At 42.7% G+C, this 22,275-nt stretch overlaps 1 protein-coding gene across 1 annotated transcript in view; it reads right to left on the minus strand.

Annotated features, from left to right (window-relative positions):
• Positions 1–253: 253 nt before the first annotated feature.
• XIRP2 (xin actin binding repeat containing 2) overlaps positions 254–22,275 on the minus strand; it is a 164,464-nt gene continuing 142,442 nt past the window's right edge. Inside the window, exons 8-11 of the mRNA XM_048484477.1 lie at positions 19,128–19,261; positions 7,809–17,205; positions 2,899–3,032; positions 254–387 (exon numbers count right to left, since the gene is read on the minus strand). Of these exons, the coding sequence (XP_048340434.1) occupies positions 2,938–3,032; positions 7,809–17,205; positions 19,128–19,261 (9,626 nt within the window). The 3' untranslated portion in view covers positions 254–387; positions 2,899–2,937. The remainder of the gene's footprint in view (positions 388–2,898; positions 3,033–7,808; positions 17,206–19,127; positions 19,262–22,275) is intronic.

Genomic DNA, 22,275 nt, shown 5'->3' on the forward strand with positions numbered 1-22,275 from the left:
TGTTCAGAACCTTCTGGTGGCCATTTTGGTTTATTCACTTTAACTTCCTCCTCTATGGAAAATGATTTTCTTGGTGCTTCCATGGAAGGAGGCCAGGTAATGTTTAATTTGCTCCTCTCTGTATTCTGTTTTAAACTGCCATCCGAAGTTTCACAAGAGCCTTGCTGACTGCTAGAATGCAACATTTGATCAGTTGGTTTAGCCCCTGTTACATTCAGTTCTTTAGCACGACCAGAACCAATGGAACTTTTCTGAATTTTGGAAATCCATAATTCTTTATGCTGCTTATGTCCAAAACCTTCATCGTAATTTCCTTTAGATTTGAAAAGTTGCTTAAAATGGGGTTTACAGTATATTTTTCCGTGGAGAGAAGCGTAATTTCCCAAGCTGCCAAATCAAAGAGAAAATGTTTTATGGCATCTATCTATCATAAATGCTCCAAGAATATTTTATTTTAGTTGACAATTTTAAGTAGCTATAAATAACAGCAAATATAGTCTTAACTCATACCACTTTAGAAAAGAAAAAAAAATGTGGCACCCAGCAGAAGAAATAATTCTCATTCTTAGGGCTTGGCTTATAACTTCATAAAGGGTCAGGAGACATCTACAGCCTTCTTCTGGTAGAAAAGGCATAAATTAGATTCAGGGGTCTGCAACCTGCAGCTCTCCAGATGTTCATGGCCATGCTGGCAGGGGCTGATGGGAATTGTAGTCCATGAACATCTGGAGAGCTGCAGGTTGCAGACCCCTGCAAGATGGATTGGATGAGGACTGTCAGATTCATTTGTTATGCCTAATTGTAACTTGGCTGGGTCACATGTACCATAAATCATCTAAATGCAAATGCGGAACTAATTTTATTAATACTAATTAATTATTAATTTATTATTAATATAAATTAGTATTAATCGGATAAATGCCCTGGAGGGGAGATGCAGCCCGTGTGCCACATTTTAAGGACTAAATAGAAGTTTTTCAATATGAAACAAGGCAAGGTTAGGAGGGGGGGGGGGTTGACCAATTTAAAATAAACAAAAAGAAGATTTTAGAGGTTGAAGCTAGAGTAGACCATTACTGGGTGCAGTCCTTTCAAAGTTAGGCTCATTTTAATCTGGATATGCATGTGTGTGTATGTCTGCGTGCAAGTATGGGCTGGCTAATTTTCTACTACTCTTGTAGTAACTTGCCAAAGGCAAGGCGGACCTAAAATATGGTACCTCATATATCCTCCCCCTTTCACACTTCGTTTCTGAAGTGTAGAATGTGGGAGCTGGTCTCACTGATAAGTCCACATGAAGATTCAGATGCAGTTAAGATGTTGCTAAATATAGACAACAAAGAAGTGCGCTCTAAGATGTTATATTTCTATGAAACATCTTTTCAGATTGACTGTTTACATTGGTTGCTTCTCAGCTCAGTTCCAAAGTCAGATAAAACCATGGTTTAACTGTGGTTAATGTATTTGTTGAAGGGCTTTATGGCTGGAATCAACTGGCTGTTGTGGGTTTTTGGGGCTTTGGGGCTGTGCTCTAGTAGTTTTTGCTCCTAGCATTTCACCTGCATCTCTGTCTGGCATCTTCAGAGGTATGTCATGGCAAGATGCGTTTGGTGCCTTGGAGAGAAACACAACTTGCCGGGACATGCCTCTGAAGATGCCAGCCATAGATCTGGGTGAAATGTTAGGAGCAAAAACGACCAGACTATGGTCACACAGCCCAGAAAACCCACAATAGCCAGTTAACTATTAGTTTGTGAAACCAGGATTTAGTTTGCAGACAATAATTCACATTCAGGCAGTAGTGTAGCGCCAAGGGGGCAGGGTGGGGCTCAATGCATGCTGGGCCAAGGACATGATGGGGGCGTGGCGGTATGCCCCAGGTGCAGTTCCCCCTCGCTCTGCCCCCGCATTCAGGTTTGCCTTGACAAGTGCTGATTCCATGGTCTCAACTTTTTTCTTCACCTTGTCCTGCAGAGTATCCTGGTCTGCACTGGGGCAAAATTGGCACCAAGTAATAAGCCAGTATTCAGTTAGGATGTCTGTATTCATATGCCATACACCAACACAGTCAAGACTAAACAGGCCAACTTCAAGTCATAGGGCACTTTCGCAGATGCAGAATAATGCACTTTCAATCCACTTTCACAATTGTTTGCAAGTGGATTTTGCTATTTCACACAGTAAAATCCAGCTGCAAAGTGCTTTGAAAGTGGATTGAAAGTGCGTTATTCTGCATGTGCGAAAGTGCCCATAGTTTCAGATCCTGGTTTGACATTAATTAACAGGTAATAACGTGGTCCCTGTTCAGATGATTACATACAAACTGTAGTTAGTTCTATTAAACCATTGGTTTCACTTGACATCTGAATCAAGGAACAATTTGGCAGTCACCTGGAGGGAGAAAATTTTTAGCTCACAATGTGCACTGTAAGGTCTCTCTGTGACCCCAGTAAAGACTACTCCGCCCCCCGCCCCGTACAGCACATTTCTTTACGGTACAAGCACTTCTACTATTCCCACAGATTACTAGGCATATTTAGTGCCCAAATAGACTTATTCTGCAAAAATCATACAAGGCAAAAAAATCTTCAAGGAACAAAATCAATAATTCTTGCCCTTTTTGGACTCTAGCTATAAGATTTATACCACCCCTTGCATAAAGAAAAATGGTTTTAAAATACAGAGAAGCAGTTCCCCACCCCTTTTTGGAGGAAGACGTCCAGACCAAACATAACGTAAGTGACCTGTTCAAATGGTCAGTTCCCTGACGGAACTGAACTAGAAAACCAGGTCTGCTGAGTTTTGATCTAATTCTTCAGACACATCACTCATATGAAAATGGATGCCAGTTATGCTACTATTTGCATGTCAGAGCTTTAATTGTTCACTTCGTCTTACCTTAATTTACTGCCACAATGGTGACACCGAAAGCATGATTTATGAAAGGTCTGCTTGTCGGCAACCAGACACTCCATTGGATAAACTCTCTTTTGACAAAGAAGGCAGGTTTCCTTTCCCTGAATGTGCAGTTTCTGGAAATAAATGAGACAGGGTCTCAGTGCCATGTCTTATTATTCATTTTGTTTTCCTCAGGCTGTGCACGGAATGTTTCATCATCCCAACGCAAGCTGAAATACTTGGCTCACAAATAATTAACACCAAAAGCCTCCAGTTTATAGGGTCAAATGCAATTCATGCTGCAGTGAAACCTGCCCTTGGTTCTTGGGAGACTAAAACCATATATTTACTTTGAAGACACGGACCATGAATTAATATTTGAACAAAAAGAGAGAGGGAAAGAGGTAATGGAAGTGACTCAAATTTCCACTGTGTTCAGGTTTTCTCCCTGATGTGTGAAATGGGAAATTTCACAGCTAGAATCCAAGAACTTTGAGAACAGTGGACTTTAAATAACGTAATTTTTAAAAATATGTTTATCTCCTACACCTATCTTCTAATGGAGACAGGGGAGCAATGTGTCTACGTTCCCCCTTGTATGTTAGAACTACTCCTGCTTCCATTTTTTAAATATGTTAGGAATGTTCCACAAGCAGAAGAACATACATTTTTGAAAAGGGCTGAATCAACAGTGCTGATCAATAATAGAGACTGTTTACATTATCTACTTTGGTGAATTGGATCTGCTTTTCTCATGCACCTTTGATCCTTTTGGTAGGTAATTGGCTATTGTTACCCTGATATGCTAAGTCCATCACACTCCTTATTAGTTCAGTCAACAGTTGATTAATATTTTGTCAATAACCAATCTACCTAACACTGAATCAGGGGAAGTTAAACGCTTACAGACTGCTCAGGTAGCTGTTACCTTTCTCATGGAGACTCCATTTCTTGCTATTTGTTTCTACTGCTCACCTCTCTCCCCCCTTCCCCCCATTCTTCCTGTTCCTGGCTAGATTTCTCTTCCTTCCCCTATTGGCTGTGAGGCCAACTCATGACAGGACAGTAAATAACATCCATGTAGGACTTACACAAGGTGCCATTATTCCAGCAAGCCATGGGTGTAATGAGCAGCCAAGTAATAGAAGAACATTTCCTTCATCTAGTACCAATGACACGTAGAGATCTACACTGAGAAGTTCAAGAACAGGAAGGACGAGAGGACTATTTGATAAAAATGCACCGGTATCCCCCTGACTTCAGGTTTGATAAGCCTATGAAATCTAAACTGTAAAATTGCTCATTGTTGAATTTACTTTGAATGCTCTATCTTGGAATGGATGAATTTAGCGCTGAGCAGGGGGGTTGGACTCGATGGCCTATCTAGCCCCTTTATTATTCTAACGCCTGATTCATATGTCCCTGATAGTGAATTAATTTCTGGACTTTCAGAGGATAGCCATGTTGATCTACAACAAAACAGCTTGATTTGAGTCTAACAACACCCTAAAGGCTAACAGAATTTTGGGGGTATAAGCTTTCAACAGTCAGAGTTCTCTTTGTCAGATACTGATAGCAATAAGAATATTGGCCGGTTGATAAGAAATTGTGCAATTGTTTAGATCTATAAAGTCAAGGAAGAAGTATATCAGTGAGGTTGACTGAGATAGTTTCTGGTTTACACTAATATTTTTGTTATCAGACTCTGATGAGTATATTTCTTGTAGAATGTCTTTATATGCCCTGGCAGCGAAAATAAGGTCCAATATGGTTGCTAAGGGAGCACTCTTTTAGAGCTGATTATTGGTTGTTTTATTGGTATATTGCTGAATATTTTACTTAATATTTCTGTATATTTCAGGCAATGTTGTATATTTTAAATTCATCATGTATAGTCATAATGTTTTTGATAATAACTGTTGATGTATTTGGAATGGCCATGGCTACATACAAATAAATTCATTCGTACTGTGAGGTTGACTTCTGGCGTAATTCTTGGCCTGGATTTCTGCAGTGAAGTTTTTCTTATGTTATTGCCTATTGATTTGTGCATTTTACTTGCAATTTCATTGGATGTGGATAGGTTTTGTTCATTTGTGAGCCACATCACATTGTAAAGAACATATCAAAATAAATGGAAAACATCAGAGGTATTCTAAGCCTAGTTGATGCCTTTTTCATATCAGTTCGTTGTTGAATTCCAGATAGTGAATACGCTGCAGTTAGATTCCCCTTCTGTTGCAATTCTGGGCTCCAGACCAAAAATTACTTCTATGAAACTTTTGTCTTACAGCCTTATGAGTTGGTGCTACTACTTTGCATTTCCCAGATTTCTTGATTACAGCGTACTGCAGAAGAGGACAGAAGGGAGAGTCAGGGGAGCTGAGTGCTAATCTCATATTTGAACTGCTTGCCAGGCCTCAGGCACCTGCAGCTAGATTACTGAAGCATGCTTTATGTGGAGTCAAGCTGCTGATAGTTTCCACATATGATGGCCAGACAATTAGGGTCTGAATGCAGGGATTGTATCACCTGTGTTGAATGGTTTGGACTGGTCCCGTGATTGTTTCTGGGCACAATTTAAAATTATGATTCTTCCCTTGAAAGTCCTAATGGCTTAGGGCCTGGGTACTTGAAAGACTATTTCCATCCATACTGTCCATTCCAGCAATTAAGATCTTATTTCATAGCCCTGCTTTCTATGTGTAGAATGCCCTTCTCTTGTGGCTCACCTTTCCTTCTGCATCAGTCCAAAACATGCCTGGTCATCTCGGCTTTTGACTGAAATTTTATCCTGTTTTTTAGCAGTCTTATTTTTATGATGTTGGCCTATGTTTCCCACCTCTATGTATTTTATAGCTTGTTCTGCACTCCCATTTTGTTTCTTTATGCCAGTGGTGGCGAACCTTTGGCACTCCAGATGTTATGGACTACAATTCCCATCAGCCCCTTCCAGCATGGCCAATTGGCCATGCTGGAAGGGGCTGATGGGAATTGTAGCCCATAACATCTGGAGTGCCAAAGGTTCGCCACCACAGCTTTATGCTGTTGGTTTTATTCCGTTTTTTGACATGTGGATGGTTTTGCTGCTGCGGGGTTTGTTTCACTGAACTGTTTACTGTTTTAATTTGCCCGCATAGCTTCATTTCTTTTTTGCTCGCCTTCTTGAGTAGGTATCTGGAGAGGTGATAATCACATTTTCTAAATTAATTAACCGAATAAATAGGGATTGCATGCAAATAGCACGTGGGCACTGCATGGGTACCATTTTCTGTTCTCTCTGCTGTGCAGCTGATTTTAAATATTAAACTCAGCATTTTTGTGTATTTGAGTTATTGTATTTCAGGCAGCACAGCAAGAAATAAGCATACTGAGAGAAGGGAAAGGAGGGAATTGAATAACCACGGGGAAAAGAAGCTATTTTGATTTTATAGTCAGACTTGAGCAGAGGGTTTTGAAATCCAGGCAATCTCTTATTACATCTTTTGCTATATTCATAACTTCCTTCCTGCTTCCCGCCCCCCCCGCCCAATATTTTTATGGTCCTTAGTGTTTTCAGTCTCTCCTTACAAAGTGTGAATGAAAACTTTGTTTCATTGCAATAAATGTTTTTTGTCCCTTTGGTCCATTCTCGGCAAAAAACTATAATTTACCACATCTTATGATGGAGTAATCATTTTTGAGACTCTACACTGCCAAAATGAACCACAATTTTGGAGGCGAACTTCCATCATGGTATCCTAGTGATGCGATCTTAAGCAGGGTTGCTGAATTGGACTCATAAAACGGGCCTCTCCATCTTCTCCCTTTATCTTGCAGTCCTCTTGGGCCACCTAAGTTGCTCTGGAGGACTGGGGAACCCCTGGGAACAGAGTAGGTTGAGGCACAGAAAGGGGTGGAGCGAGGGGGAACTGCGCTAGGGGCACGCATGCACCCTGTGCCCCTGTCACACCCCCATCTGGCCCTGCCCCTTCCCCACCCCTGCAGGGGTGCGTGCCCGGTGCATCGTGCCCCATGACACTACGCCCCGTGACACTACGCCACTGGGCGCAGAGGAAGTATTTGGAAGTGATTTTTGCCAGTTTCCCTCTTCTTGGTTTAGGGTTGCCAACTCTGGGTTGGGAAATACCTGGAGAGTTTGGGGGTGGAGCTTGGGGAAACCAGGGTTTGGGAAGGGACCTCAGCAGTGTATAATGCCATAGAGCCTATCCTGTGAAGTAGCCATTTTTTTCCAGAGGAACTGTACTTGGTCATCTGGAGATCAATTGTAATAGTGGGGGAATCTCTGGTTGCCACCTGGAGATTGAGAATTCTATATTGCTTCATCCCACCCCCCACCTCCCCGCCAATCTATCTTACACAATCTCCCAAAGACTTCTCAACCTCCTAGTATCAGTTCTTCAGAAACACAAATAAGGTTGTGGGAAGAAGCAGAATGAGCACCATTCCATGAAATATTTCTATTTACAGTTAATTGGATCCAGCCCACGGTGTTTTAGTGGCCTCTGAACCCCCAGGCCTTGATTCAATTGGATTATGTAAAAAGACATCAACACTAATTTTCAACCTGAAGAAAACAATGAAACGCATTTGTGTGAAGTTTGTTATGACTCAAATATAACATTTACCTTTGTCAAACAAAGCCACAGTATTAGTTAGTCACACACTCAGCACATGTTAAGATGCACAGCTGTAGAAGAGGAGGAAAGAGCAAAGGTTTCTGAGAGAGAGAGAGAAAGAGAGAGAGAGAGAAAGGGGACAAAGCATAAGTCAAGGTAAGTTAGTTGCCATTATGACATTCTCTTTCAGTTAGGTTATCTGTCGTGCAAAAAATTCTGTTGTCCTCGTGTCATATTATTCAAAAGCTGTTTTTAAAAAAGCCTTGCTCCACACCTCGCATGCTTATTTACCACTGATAAACTCCGCTTCCTCATGGAAACTACTTCTCAGCTCTGATTCCGCGGCATCAGACATTGTGTAGCCCAGGCTTTTGAATACTCTCTCGCTTTCTTGCCAAGTCTTTTGGAAATTCTTCAGCAGTTCTTCAGGAGATTCTGCAGCCGAGATATCCAAGATGTGTCCTGAGATTACATCCTCATATGTCGGAGGCGCACGTTTGAAGCCAAATCCAGACTGCAGCCCATCTGCGCTTCGTGATCTGGAGGTGGTAGTGCGTGACTCAACAACAGTGTTCTCAACTGTATCCATGCCAGAAGAGCATTCGCCGAGGGACTTGGCATCAAAGCTTACCACGGGCTCAACGGAGTGCTCTTTGACTGAGCCCTGCTTCTGCTTGTAAGATTTATTGTCCTTGGGTTCTCTTTGCTGCTTGCCTGGAGTCTTTTGGAAGCCCTCATTTTGCTTTGCCCTTTCATGAGAAGTCTGGCCTATTTCATTCTGTCTAAACCTGCGCCTTTCTTCCCTGATTTTGCCACTAATCACACCATTTTCAACATATTTTTTCTTTGATTTCACCTCCGGTACTGGCTTATCAACATTTTCCAACAGTATGTCTATTTTATCCTCACACTCATGGCCTGATATTTCAAATACCTCTGATTCTCTTCCTCCGTGAATCACCTGCTCAGATGCTTCAAATCTATGTGTAAGTCCTTTGGGATCAACCTTGGCAGCTTCATATTTCTGAGCAACAGAAAGGGAGCTTGCATTTTGTCCTTGTAGCTTTAAGCCTTCTGGAATGTATCCTATCTTTTTGTTGACAAACATCTTGTTTGTTTCCAGTTCTCTGTGCATTTCTTTACTTTTCTTCACTGTACCAGCAGTTAACTGTGATTCCTTTGCAGGCAACGTTTTTGAAGACGAACTATCAGGTTGCCGTGGCTCAATCTTGATTTGTCGTCGGAGAGTTGCAGGAGATTTAACAATCTCTGATCGTTTTTCTACAATGGGAACCGGGGTGACTGATCTGGTTTGCGTTGCTCCTTGGGACAGTTTCACAGTGGTGTCCTTGAGCTTGGCAAGCTGCTCCGAACGGCTTCTTGGCGGAGAGGGGGAGGTGGAGGCTGTGTAGGGTTGATATTTCGATGTTGGTGTGGCAGATCTAGGAGGGGGTGATGGTGGAACTGGAATAGATTCCCTTTGGACAGGAGACAAAGGCTCCTTGAGGGGAGACTCAATTCGCCTTGACTCAATCGTAATGTAAGTAGGTGAGGGTGCCCGTGTCCTCAGTGATGATGACAAAGTAGGTGTGCTTTCTGTGTACCTGTTTGCATTGATACGCTCCACTTCCTGATGTGTGACCGCATCTTTGATCACCTCTTTAGTCTCGTGAGACTCTTTTCTACTAGAGCCAATGCTCACTTTAGCGATATTCTGCGAGGATCCTCCAACATTAAGGAAGTCCTTCCTAGATTTTGGGGTTTTTGTGGAAATCATGGCTGTTTGGATTGCATCTTCACACCATTCAAGGATTTTGGCGCCCTGGTCTTTAATAGCCAATAGTTCTTCTTTCATCTTGTCAGCATTATTCTCCTGAGCAATAGAGATTAACTTTTGTTTCTTCTGGTTTTCGACCAGCCACTCTGGAATACCACTTAAGAACACCTGGAAGGTCTGGATCCTGTTTTTATTTGGCTCCATTTCAAACTGCTTCACTCTGGACAGGACCTGCTGTACCTCCTCACGTTTCCTCAGGAACTCTAATATATCTACTGGGTTTTTCTCATGACTCTGTGGTATTTCTCTTACGGAACTGGACAGTATTTTTTTCTTGGGGCCAACATCTTGTTTGGGCGGTGGAGTCTTAAGAAGTCCCTTCTTTGCCTGCAGGACCTTTTCTTCAACACACTCCTTCCCTTGCAAACTCCTGGTTTCTTGGGACAAGTGTTTTGTTTCCAGACTCAAGGTTTTCTCTTGATCAGAAGTCCGTGAACACTCATGAATGTCAATAACTTTTTGCTTGACCATTTTTTCTGATTTATTGCTTGCTTCCTCTTGTTTCCTTTGAATTATTATTTTCTCTTCTGTAGGGCAAGTAATTACTTGGCTTTGCTTTCCTTGCACAGCCTGAGAGACACTGTGTTGTTTAATTTCTTCTTTCCCTGTTTCTTTCCTTTGAGCTAACCTTTGTTTCACTTCACTGGACTCTTTGCCAGTTACTTCGGGCCGGTCTTCTGTGTATTTTAAAAGTGGTTTTTCCAACCGCACCTTCTCATCAACCTGCACCTGATTGTTTGCCTTTCCAGTGCTTTGCTTTTTGCTCACAGAACTGCTTCTGTCCTGTTTTTCTTGAATGTGTTGTTTGATGACAACTTGGTTGCTGCTATTTTCCTCTTGCTTTCTGTGTACCACAGAGCCCTTGTGTGTTTCCCCGAATCGTTGGTCTAATGTGGGAAGCTTGATGGTTCTGATTTTAAAAGTAGGGGATGTAATTTTGTTTTTGGACATGTGCCAATGCTCCTCATCCTCATGTTGCTCTGTCTTGCATGGTGTATGTTCCCTATGGGTATGCGCCTTCTCAGAAGAGACTTTATATTCTGTGAAACTTTGCACGTCACATGTACCCTCGTTTTTAATGTGCTCGTCTGTGGAGGTTTTTGAGATGCTTTGAGACTGGCTGACGGCTGCAATCTGTGACGCAGTTTGTGGCTCAAGAGCACTTGAGACCACATTGTGAAGCTTGGCCTGACTTTCGGGCTCAGCAGGCATTGTCTTTTTTGGAGCTTCAGAGGTCAAGGAGTCTAGTACAGAGAAATGGTACTGTTCTGAGGGTTTTGGCTCCACAAGAGATGCTGTTGACTCCAACTGAACTGAACTTCCAGAAGTTACACTATTTCTTCTCACGATCAATTGACAAGATTCTTGTGCTTGCTTCTTCTCCATCTCCTCCCTTTGTTGTCTATATTTCTCTTCTGCGATCATTAAAGGGGTTTTAAATTTTCTTGCATATGGCTTAGGCTTCATTGATGTAGCCTCTGATGGGAGGGAAGGAGATCTCACTAGCAGAAACGGACTTCTTTTCTTCACCAGCAAGGGCTCCGGCTTGATTGCATCTGTGTCTGAGGGAGGCTTTCTAACCTCCTCTGCTCTTGTGCAGACGCTTTTCTCTTTCTGTTCGTGACTAACAACACTAGTCACCATGGTCCTTTCTGTGCTTTCTTCCATGACGTTTGTCACATCCCTTCCCTTGCATATCTGAACCTCGGGCTGAATTTTGTGAGGCATTTCAAGCTGTTTTTCTTCTGACTGTTTCTGTGGAGGTTTCTTAATGGATGGGACCTTACTAGGTCTTATGCTGGCATGAGTTTGAATCGATTGCTGCAGGGTTTTGTCTAGATGCTTGAAGAAATGTTCTTTCTTTTGTTTTGGCTGAGGAATCCCGGATGGCTGAGGAAGAGGCGAAGAAGGCAAAGAAGATACTGATTCACTTTCAGATTTGTCTTCTACTAAGGGTGGCGGAGGAGGAAAATGGTCAACGTCCATTCTAGTCTGCTCTATTGGTGGTGGTGGTGAAGGAAATCTTGATTTTTCAGAAGCCATCATTAAATGTGTCAGAGGAGGAGGTGGTGGCAGTGGAAGGTCAGCTTCAGATGAAGTTACTGAAGGTGGTGGTGAAGGCGGGGGTGGGGGTGGGGGTGGGGGTGGGGAATCAATTTCTGATCTGTGTAGGCTTCTAGCATGTTTGTTTGGTTTTTGAGGATTTTTTACATGTCCTTTCAACTCAGCAACATCCCCTTTCCCCTTCCCTTTAAGCCTTGCCATAGATTTCTCACTTTCCTGAATAACTTTTGAGTTTTGCTTCCTTTCGGCTTCTTCAAATTGGCCGTGAATTTCCTGTGTTACTCTGACTTTTCGATTGGTTTTTAGATTCTGTTCTGACGCCATGGAAACCACAGCTTGGTTTGCTTTCATGTTAGTTTTCCCCTCTTCGCAAACCTCTTTTGAACACGGAGGCTGTTTTCTTCCTTGCTGGCCGTCTTGCTTTTGAAAGCAACCAGTCGCCTTGGAAAACATGCCCGTTGACATGTTGACTACTTGCTCTGTACCTCTATGATGGCTGTTATGAGTGTAGCTGGACAATTTTGCTTTTTCTCTCATTTCTTTCTGAGTAGTTGTGTCAGGTATTTGTTTTACAGATGGTTCCACACTTGATATGCTGCCATTACTCAGTATCCTGCTTGCCTCCAACTTCTCTGTTCTTTCATTCTTCTGAACAGCACTACAAGAAGCAAACTGAGCAACTACAGAGTGATTGCTATCAGTCTTTGCTTCCTTTTTCACAGGGTTCTGGGCTTTCACTTTACCCATTGGATTGCCTGCTTTTCCAGTGACCTTGTATTGGGAATTAGATAATACCTTCACATTTTTCTTATCTTCCTCATCTGCCTTTGTGCTGCGCTTCTGATCAAAATGGACTTCTCTAGTATCTTCACTGAGGAAGCCCCTGCTTTCAGTTTGCATTCTTTGGTGGTACGCCTCATGGCGTATATGATTTTGTATCCTTTCAGTCACATTAACCTGGTTCTTGATTAATTGTTCAGAAGGCTCAAAGAGAGTCTCAGTACTTCTTTTCATATCTCCACAGACTCCTGCTTGGTGTGATGTCATTTTTCTATCTGCCGATGTCTTCTGTAAGCTGTCTCCAGCACTTTGAGTATCTCCTTTGACTATTTCTTCTCTGCCTATCTCCTGGAAAGACTGCTGAGCTGCTCTTAAAGACCTTAAGGTCGACTCAAGATCACCTCGGACAATCTCTTCTCTCAGGACTTCATTTTTTGCCTGTCTTGCTTTCTCTAGAGATTCAATTGCCCGCTTAATATCACCAGGGATGACATCAGGTTTTTCCGTTTCTTTCAGCCGACCAGCAGATTCTTCGAGAGACTTCAGGATTGTGAGGATATCCGCTTTTATAATTTCTTCTTTCTCTGTGACAGTTGTTTGATTGATGGCCTGACTTAGAGAATTCAATGCTGCCTTCAAGTCACCTTTTATAATTTCTTCTTTGCATACATGACAAGATGAATTTTGTGGCTCAGTCATAAAGATTTTAACTGCATTACACACATCTCCAGGAATAATGTCAGTTTCATTAACGGTACGTGCGATTTGAGACTTCTTTTTCTTAAGTAATAGTTTTGTGCCTTCAACATCGCCACCAATTATTTCCTCTTCCTCCTCCTCTTCTTCTTGATTCCTATTGGTAAATGTTTCACTTGTCCCTGTCTGGAGTTGCTTCAGATAATCCAGAGCCCCAGCTTCTATGCATGTCGTAAAAAACTGAACGTTGCCCCTTTCCGAATCATCTATTTTAGCTCTTTCCAGCGTTTCATTATTCATTGCAGAGGACAGGAGGCTGTGAATTGTGCGCCTCACGTCACCTCCTATCACTTCATCTTGCTGGGTTTTAGTGCTATCCTTTCTGTGAAAGAGAGAATATACTGTCATGTTAATATCGCCTCTCTCATTTTCCTGAATTAAAATCCCACGTTTTGCGGAACTGTTCTGACTTAACAGGTTTTTAATGGCTTGCTGTATATCCCCTCTCACCACCTCTTCCTTTTCAATGTGAACGTCTGTTGGTCTATTTAGCAACTGCTCTTTGGTCAAATTCACATTTCCCTTTTCATCTTCACTGACTTCGGTTTCCCTTTTAACAGTACTGCTTTTGGACAACAAGTTCATCATGATGTTGGCCAGATCTCCCCTAATAATCTCTTCTTTCTGTATTTCAGGAGCGTCTTGATTCATCAGTTTATACTTTGTCATTCGGACATCGCCGATTTCATCTGCCTCCAAGATAATTCCGTGTGACTCGACCACTTTGTGAGAATACAGTTCCTTTAAAGTCTCTTTTACACTCTTCCCTATGATTTCTTCCTTTTCTATTTTGCTTTCATTGAATTCATGGAAAGGTGTCGTTTCAAAAAGCCATGTTGTGGTTTTGACATCCACCTGTGGAATTTCTTCCCTAGCTATTTCTGTATCATTTTCATCAGTATCCTTAATGGAGTCTAAACGTTGATTCTCAAAAAGCCACACTGCATGCTGAACATCGCCTTCTTGTACCTCTTCCTTTGTTACCGTTTTAACATCTTTATATTCGGACCCCTCACCTCTAATCTCATCTATGGTATGTGTTTCAAATAACCAAGTTGATGTTTTAACGTTGCCTTGCTGTATTTCACTGACACTCACTGTTCTCACATACATGTCTTTGGTCTTTTCAGACTCAAACAACTTCTTGCTGGCCTTCACATCACCACCTTGGACATGGTCAACTGTGGGAACAATGAATTTTTCCTCATCGGAAATCGTATCCAATGGTTGTGTTTCAAATCTGTACCTGACAGAACTGACGTCTCCTTTTTGGATATCCTCCTGGGTGACCGATTTTATAATATACACATTATCTGATTTGTTTATTGATCCCAAGGGCTTTGTTTCAAACAGCCACCGAGTTCCACGCACATCCCCATGAATCACCTCTTCCTTCTTAACAGTAGTCACCTCATGGTAATACCCTTCCTTGTCTTGAATAGCATAAAGCGGCTGGGTCTCAAAGAGCATTCGGTAGTTTTTCACATCTCCCTTTGTTATTTCATCTTCTCTTACAGTTTTGTTGGTTGTTATGTCTGTAGAAGATTCATCTTTAATCTGGTCCAAAGAAAACGTCTCAAAGATGAAGCAACCTTTTCTCACATTTCCACCTTGTACATCTGTAACCGTTTTAACTGACGTCCTGTCCTCTTGGTGCTCTCTTATTTCATCAATAGGCTGATTCTCAAAAAGCCAACAGCAATTCAAAACATTCCCTTTTTGTATGTCTTCACGTTGCATGGTTTTAATTTTGTTCAACACTTCTTCTGCACTGAAGTTTATAGAGTCTAATGTTTGGTTTTCAAATTTGTACCTCATGGTGGAAACATCTCCAGGCTGGATATCGATTTCTACTACTCGCTTGAGTTCCTTATCTTCTTCTCCTTGTATATTTTCTAGGTTTTCTGTTTCAAAAAGGAAACATGCAGTGCGGACATCGCTGCCCTGAATTTCATCCTGCTTCACCGTCTGTAGTTTCATGACTCTTTCTGAGTCTTCGCCTATTTCGTCGAGAGGTTGGGTTTCAAAGAGCCAGGTACAGGTTTTGACATCTCCCCTGTGTATCTCTTCATTATCAGCCACTGCCTTTTCTTTGTCATACAAGGATTCCATTGGTTGGGTTTCAAATAGCCACCTACACATTCTGACATCTCCTTTGACAATTTCCGTGGAATCCATTTGTACCTTGCTGTCCTCATCTTCCACATTAGAAAAGTATTTAATAGAGTCCAGAGGCTGAGTTTCAAACAGCCATTTCGCTGACTTCACATCACCCGACTGGACTTCTTGGGAAGATATTCCTTTAATAATCTGAATTTTTTCAATACTCTCATCAAACTGGTCAATGGGCCTGGTCTCAAAGAGCCACCGACAGTTTCTGACATCCCCTCTGACAACTTCTTCTTGTCGAATTGTTTTCACTTCATGATAGTTCCCAAGTCTGTCCTGGATTGCATACAATGGAGTTGTTTCAAAAACAGCTGTGTTTAATTTGACCGCACCCCGTGTCACACCCTCAACATGGATTTTGTGTGTGTTGTCATGTTTGCTCAACTTGCAGGATTCAAATGCATGTTTGCAGCTGCTCACATTTCCCCCGTCAATTTCCTCCAGCTTCACAGTTCTTATGAGTTCTTTTTTCTCTTCTCTGATCTGTTCTAGAGGTTGCGTTTCAAAGATCAGTTTCTGGTGCTGCACGTCTCCTTTTTCTTCCTCAGTGGCAGCCATTTTATGAAGCTTTCCAACATCTGGGCTGTCTTTTAGCATGTCCATTGGCAATGTTTCGAACAAGTGTTTAGTAGTATTTACATCTCCTCCTATTATTTCTTCAGTCAGTAAAGGATGTGTATCTTCCCTTTCTTTTAAGGCGTCCAGAGGCTGAGTCTCAAAAAGCCAGCATTTGCCACAGACATCCGTACCTACAATGACTTCTTTTTCCACAACAGACACTTCAGACTCCTCTTTAATTGTGTCCAAAGGCTGTGTTTCGAAAAGCCATTTGGCCCTGCCCACCTCACCTTTGACATTCTCCTCCATCGAGATCCCACGGACAACTTTGATTTCCAGAGAGTCTTTGTTAATCGTGTCCAAGGGCTGGGTTTCAAACATCCAACGCACTGTTCTGACGTCTCCTCTCTCAAGGTCTTCTCGATGAACAGTTTTAATCTCTAGCATTTGGCCTGAATTGTTCCGAATAACATACGTTGGCAGAGTTTCAAAATGCCGTATACATCTCTTCACTTCCCCTTTAATCTCCTTTAGTTCAGACCTCAGCTGTAGCAGCTTGGCTTCATCCACTGAGTACAGTTGCCCAAGTCTATCCAGATGCTGTGTTTCAAACATATACCTCACTGTTTTGACATCTCCACCAGCAATTTCCTCAGGGGAGGATTCATTGGATTCTTGTTCTTTCTCCTGGTGAATTTTATTCATGGAGTCCAATGGCTGCGTTTCAAACATCCAGGTAGCTGTGCGGACATCTCCTCGAGCCAATTCAGGAATTCTGTCTTCGTTTTCTGTCTCGTTTGAGGAATGCACTGTCAGTGCATCTATGGGTTGTGTTTCAAACATCCATGTAGTGTATTTCACATCTCCGCCTGCAATGATTTCTTGATCTGCAATGCTTTTAACACTGCTTGGGTCTGGGGACTCATCTTTGATTGAGTCCAAAGGCTGATTTTCAAAGATCCACCTCATGGACTGAACCTCTCCTTTAAGGATTTCATCCCATTCCAAATACTCCCTCTCTGGACTCGTGCACTTCAGAGGGCTGCTTCCTGTGTTTTCAAAGATGTACTTGGCTTGACGTACATCTCCTGCTACCGAGCTACTGGTTTCTACGTCGCTAGAAACTATCTCACAGATATCACTGAAATAATCTTTTTCTAAATTCTTTCTCAATTCTGGATGAATGTGCTTGTATAAACGTTTCAATTCATAGAGGTTTCGTTGCTTGGTGTACAAATCTTTGGGGAGGGTGTGCTTTGATGGAGAAGGAGAGGGTTCAGGGGACTGGGAAAACTCTGTCATTTCAGATGGAACTTGTAGTAAGTCTGGAGAGGGTGGAGGAGGAAACTCCTCCATGCTTCCATACTTAGAAGAGTTGCTGTAGGCTGTGGCTGAGGCTGCAGATGCATAGCCAGTTTTCCTTGCCATGTACAGTTCCTGTTGTCTATTCACGGAAGCAGCGTCAGCAGTAGCAGAAGAAAAGGCTGCTGAAGGCCAGGCCATTTCTTGATATTCCTTTTCAATCTTTTTTTGGGGGAAAATTAAATATATTTTAAATATATGTTTTCACAGATGATATTTTTGATATGGTTGACATAGTCCTTAAAAAAACCCCAAGCAACAGAATGTCGAAAGAAATCAAGGGTTTTCATCTATTCCCAAACAGAACAGAGTGATCTAACAATTACAGCAGTTGCAATTAATCCGCTAACTGTTGTTTCAGTGACAAACAAGTTTACTTGGAGCATATCATGTATTTGCACTGTACACCCCCTTCATCATTCCAAGATAATCTTGACATTGACTACTTTTTATCTCGTATTAACAGATGTAGCAGTCAAAGATTGTACTGCCTTATAAGAACTGAAAACAGAACAGAGTGTGCAGCCAAAGGAAAAAAATGATTTGGAAAGAGACAAAAAGCATACTTGGAAAAGGTATAGCTAAAAATGTTTGTCAAAGAAAAAGAAAAAGGAAATACGGTGTTATTTCCTTACCTATAACTTTAATATACAAGGAGCTCAATTTTATGATTGAACAAGCACAATGGTTCACGAGACAATGCAGAAGGATCCCAGTGACAGATGGGGCCCTTATATACAGAACACTTACTTTGGGGCTCCTCATGGGCTCTTCAGTGCACAGTGGGCTTGCAGAGGGGTCTCCTCACATTTTTCTGTTTACATGTGGGGAGGCACTCCCTCTTGGGTGTGCAGTTTCTCTGCAAAGAACTCTCTGGGTCTGGTTCTCTTAACTTCACCCATGAAGTGATTCTTAAAGTCAATTATTCTTATTCTTAAAGGCACAGATCTCACAACACCTGGTAGTGTAAATTGATGGCTTAGCCTTTAAACTGCACTTTTATCCATATTACTGTTTCAAAAACAATGTCCCAACAATGAAAGAGTAAAGCAGTTCCCTGGACCACAAGCTGCCAAAGAACGGGATACTATTAGAGCCCTGTTAAATCCAATATTCTCCCCCCCCCCCACTTCCTGCTGCTGCCACTCCCATCAAAGAACAGAGATTTCCAAGCACTGTCTGTTCTTATGATGCCAAAATATCAACATGAAAAATGCAGAGATCAGTGTGCTTTAGCTAACTTCTTTTCTTTAACTTGAAGGAGTTGGCAACATGAAAAGGGGGAGAGTGAGGGGGAAGGTGTGGATTGCAGAGCGAAGGAGTCTGGCTGTGGGCAGAGGAAAGATCTATGGGGCCCAGGTATGCTCACTGGAGCGAAACTATTCTGGCAGCGAAGCAAATTAAAAGTTGTGCAACAAGTGGTCTTGCTTGCTGCGGAGAGAATGGAAAGTGAAAGAGGGGCTCCAGGAAACAGGTTCATATAAGAAATCTTGCTGTGACAGATATTCACCCCCATCATGCAGCAAGCACATTGTGAGTAATTGACCATGATGGAATCTGATTCCAACTCTGTCCTGAGTGCTACAGCCTCAATTGCTGCCCGTACTGTGCCTTTAATAGAGGAAGAACAATCACGCACTATCATCATAGCACTGGTTTCTGCCATCAAATAAAAATCAGCGTAACTGTTTCCACTTCAACGAAGTAAAGATTGGGCTGCACGCTCTACTCTGCAAACGATTAAAAGATACTTAAGAAGCAACCGTTCCACAGGTGCTATAGACGTCTCAAAGGACTGGAGCGTAACTGGGCAATCCGCAGCAGTTATACCCCTCTAAACCCATTGACCTGAATGGATTTAGAAAGATGTAACGCTGCTCAGAATTGCACTGTTATCAGTCATTTGCCAAAAAGATCCATTGAATTCAGCTCTAACATGGCATTGCAAGTGTCATCAAAGTCAGTGCATAAAACGTGGATATTCAGAGTGACTGCAATTCACAAAAAGTACTTCAGTATTGTTATTAAAATTATAATATTTTCAGTATGGCATAGATGGAGGATGCTCGTTTGAGAACACAGACCTTAATCTGTTTTGCAGGTGTTCCACTCTCTCTGCCAGTGTGAAATGTCTTTCCCTGGGCTGTTCTTTCAAAATGCTGCTTTAAGGATTGTGTAGAGGTCTTGGGAACCTCCTCATCCAAAACTTCATTGATCACTGTGACATGAAAAGACAAGGTTATTAAGGAAACTTTGAAATATATTCAATTAAAATAAACTAGCTTTACTTTAATGACCTTGGAGGTGCTTTGATTTCCTCTGAAGTGTGAGGCTTTCTTGGCTGGATCTTGTGTGTCATAAATCTGCCTTGGATCTATGGGTATTTACATGCATGTAGCATGTTTGGTGCATGTAAGCAAGCTCCTCTTTGGTGCCACCACCCCAAGCTAAATCCAACCTTCCACAGACCGTGTGGTGAAGTGCTTAAGAGCAGGTGGATTCTAATCTAGAGAACCAAGTTTGATTCCCCACTCCTCCACATGAGTGGTGGGCTCTGATCTGGTGAACAGGATTTGTTTCTCTGCCCCTACACAGAGAAGCCCGCTGGATGACCTTTGGGCTAGTCACAGTTCTGTCAGAACTCTCTCAGCCCCAGCAGAGGCATAGCTGGGCCAAACTGTGCCCAGTACGCAGTGTTTTTTTCTGCCACCCCATGACCCCCGCCCCCTGCAGCGCCCCCCCCCACGGCACACACCCCACCCCCGTTTCCACACTTACCTACGTTCCTTTTCTATTTCTAGTACTTTTTGAGGCTGAAAAAAGCGGCCTCTTCACAGTTCAGGGAAAAAACTGCCTGACAAACTATACTTCCCAGGAGACCTTGTGAGCCCCAAGGTCTCCTGGGAACTGTAGTTCCTCAGGCAGTTTTTAGCCTGAATTGTAAATAGGCCACTTTTTTCAGCAGTGCTCGCAGAATATCTACAGTGTAATCCTATGCAGAGTTACTCCAGTCTTAGTCCACGGAAGCCAGCAGTCACTCTGCATACAACTGTGCAATTAATGAGTCGATCTTAGGTCAAATCGTGCTCTACTGTTGTGCAAGAGAAAGTTCTTGTGACAACAGTATTATTTGCCTAACTGCTAATGCTTCCTCACTGGACGTTTTGCAAAAGAATAAACCGGACATTTTAGGAGCACTGTACAATGCAGCCTTTCTAACGAAATAACGTGGTGAGGGAAAGTGGAATCAAGTCGCAGTCAACCTATGGTAACCCTGTAGGGCTTTCAAGGCTAGAGATTAATAGAGGGTTTGACATTGCACACCCCTCTGCAGCAACCTTGGACTTCCTTGGTGATCTCCCATCCAAATATTAACCATGGCTGATCTTGCTTACAGTGCATACCACCACAAAACAGCACCTGGGGCGAGCCCTGTGCACCTGTAAGGAATTCCATAGACGCAGAAATAAAAGGCTTTGGGAGTAAAAGTCCATTTATTGAGACATCTTAGAAAGCTCAAGTACACGCAGTGGCAGGAATGACACTTCCCGCCAGAAGCACAGGTTATAATACCATTCACCCCATCCCCCCTTCCTGCTTCCCATGGGAACAGAGTCTTCATCTCCCGCGCAACGATAAGGTCTCCGCCGATGCATCTGGCCCATCGCCCGGGCTGTGGAATGCACTCAAGGTTACTTCACTATCAACACCATTGAATCCTTTACAGCACCGCAACCAGCCCCTAGCCAAACTCCCCCTACATCTCCTGGCCGAACTCCCCCCTTCCACCACTGCACCACCACCCCGACTGCTCGGTGGCAATTACACACTATTGGGAGCAGCAAGCAATGCCAAACAGGCAGCGGGTGTCAAATGAGGCCCAATCCGCAACAGGTCAGGTCGTGGGATAGCATCGAAAGGGCTCTTCCAATCAGGAATTTGCAGCACTTACCAGGCAAGGCTGAGTCCCAGCTGGGAATATCAGGCCCTGGGAGCATCCTGAGCAAAGGGAAAGCAGCAGCCCAACACAAAACAGGCAACTGTCCAGCAGGGTGGTGAGCACTTGGTGACAGGAAGTGGCCAAAGACCCCCAGTCCCCAGTTCTGGAACCTCTACCCACATTATGGAGTGCCATAAGTGGCTCAGGGAACAGGAACTGACATGAAAACAGGACACTGCTGCAGACAAAAATTGAATTTTCCATGAGACTTTGGTCTCCATCTTGTGTGTAAAAGGATGGAGGGAAGAGGTTGGAAGTTGGACTTTTCCCATGGCCCAAGGTGTGTTTGGCTGAACAATGGGGCTAGCTAATTCCATTGTCTCACCCTAAGGTGATTTAATGGTCGCTCAGCGCCGACCATTACTTATTCTATTACAGCAGTTACTCAATATTCAGATGAAAAACGTATACCTATCCCAGCACTCATCTGAACCAATCACAACCATTAATCAGTAATCAGGAGGATAGTCCTGGCATTCACTTGTGCAGTTGGTTGAGCAAGTGCAACAACCTCACGGGAAAGAAGTTCCACTAAGCTCTTGGAGATTTACAAAATAAACTTCCACTTGCACCAAAAAAGACAAGATGAAATAATTCTTTACTCGAGTTAAATTGTGGAAGTCTCTGCCAGTGGAGGTAGTGATGGCTGAGAGCACAGATGGCTCTAAAAGGGGTTCAGACAGATTCATGGAGGATGGCTCCACCGACAGCTATTAGCCATGGTGAACAAAGAGAACCACCATATATAAAGGAAGCAAACCTCTAAAACCAATGCTCAAAGGTAAAATCAGAGGAGGTCCTTGGCTTCTATAGCATATCTATCAGGCCTCCAGGTCCTCTGTGTGAAATAGGTTGCTGGACTAGATGGATCACTGGTCTGATCCAGCAGGCTCGTTTTTGTGTTCTCAAACAGAGTGACACTGTAGGATCCAAAGCATATTTACAGTGGGCTTGGAAGGATGTAACTTTGCTCAGGACTGCACTGTTAATAATGTTAAATACTTTCCCATTCCTAGCAATATGACTTACATGTGTGATCTAGAGGATAGGAACTGGACTGAGCTTAAATGACTATATTCACTTCCTTTATGGGCATGCTGCAGCCAAAAATGAATCCCACAGATTTGCACAGGAGATATTTAAGTATGTGTTTGGTTTTTCCAGTGGGACTTAACTTTAATATTTTATGAGAACTATTTGTTATTTTCATGGACTTCCCTTCCAGTGCCAAA

This window comes from Sphaerodactylus townsendi, linkage group LG02, assembly GCF_021028975.2.
Source record: "Sphaerodactylus townsendi isolate TG3544 linkage group LG02, MPM_Stown_v2.3, whole genome shotgun sequence".
Lineage (NCBI taxonomy): Eukaryota > Metazoa > Chordata > Lepidosauria > Squamata > Sphaerodactylidae > Sphaerodactylus > Sphaerodactylus townsendi.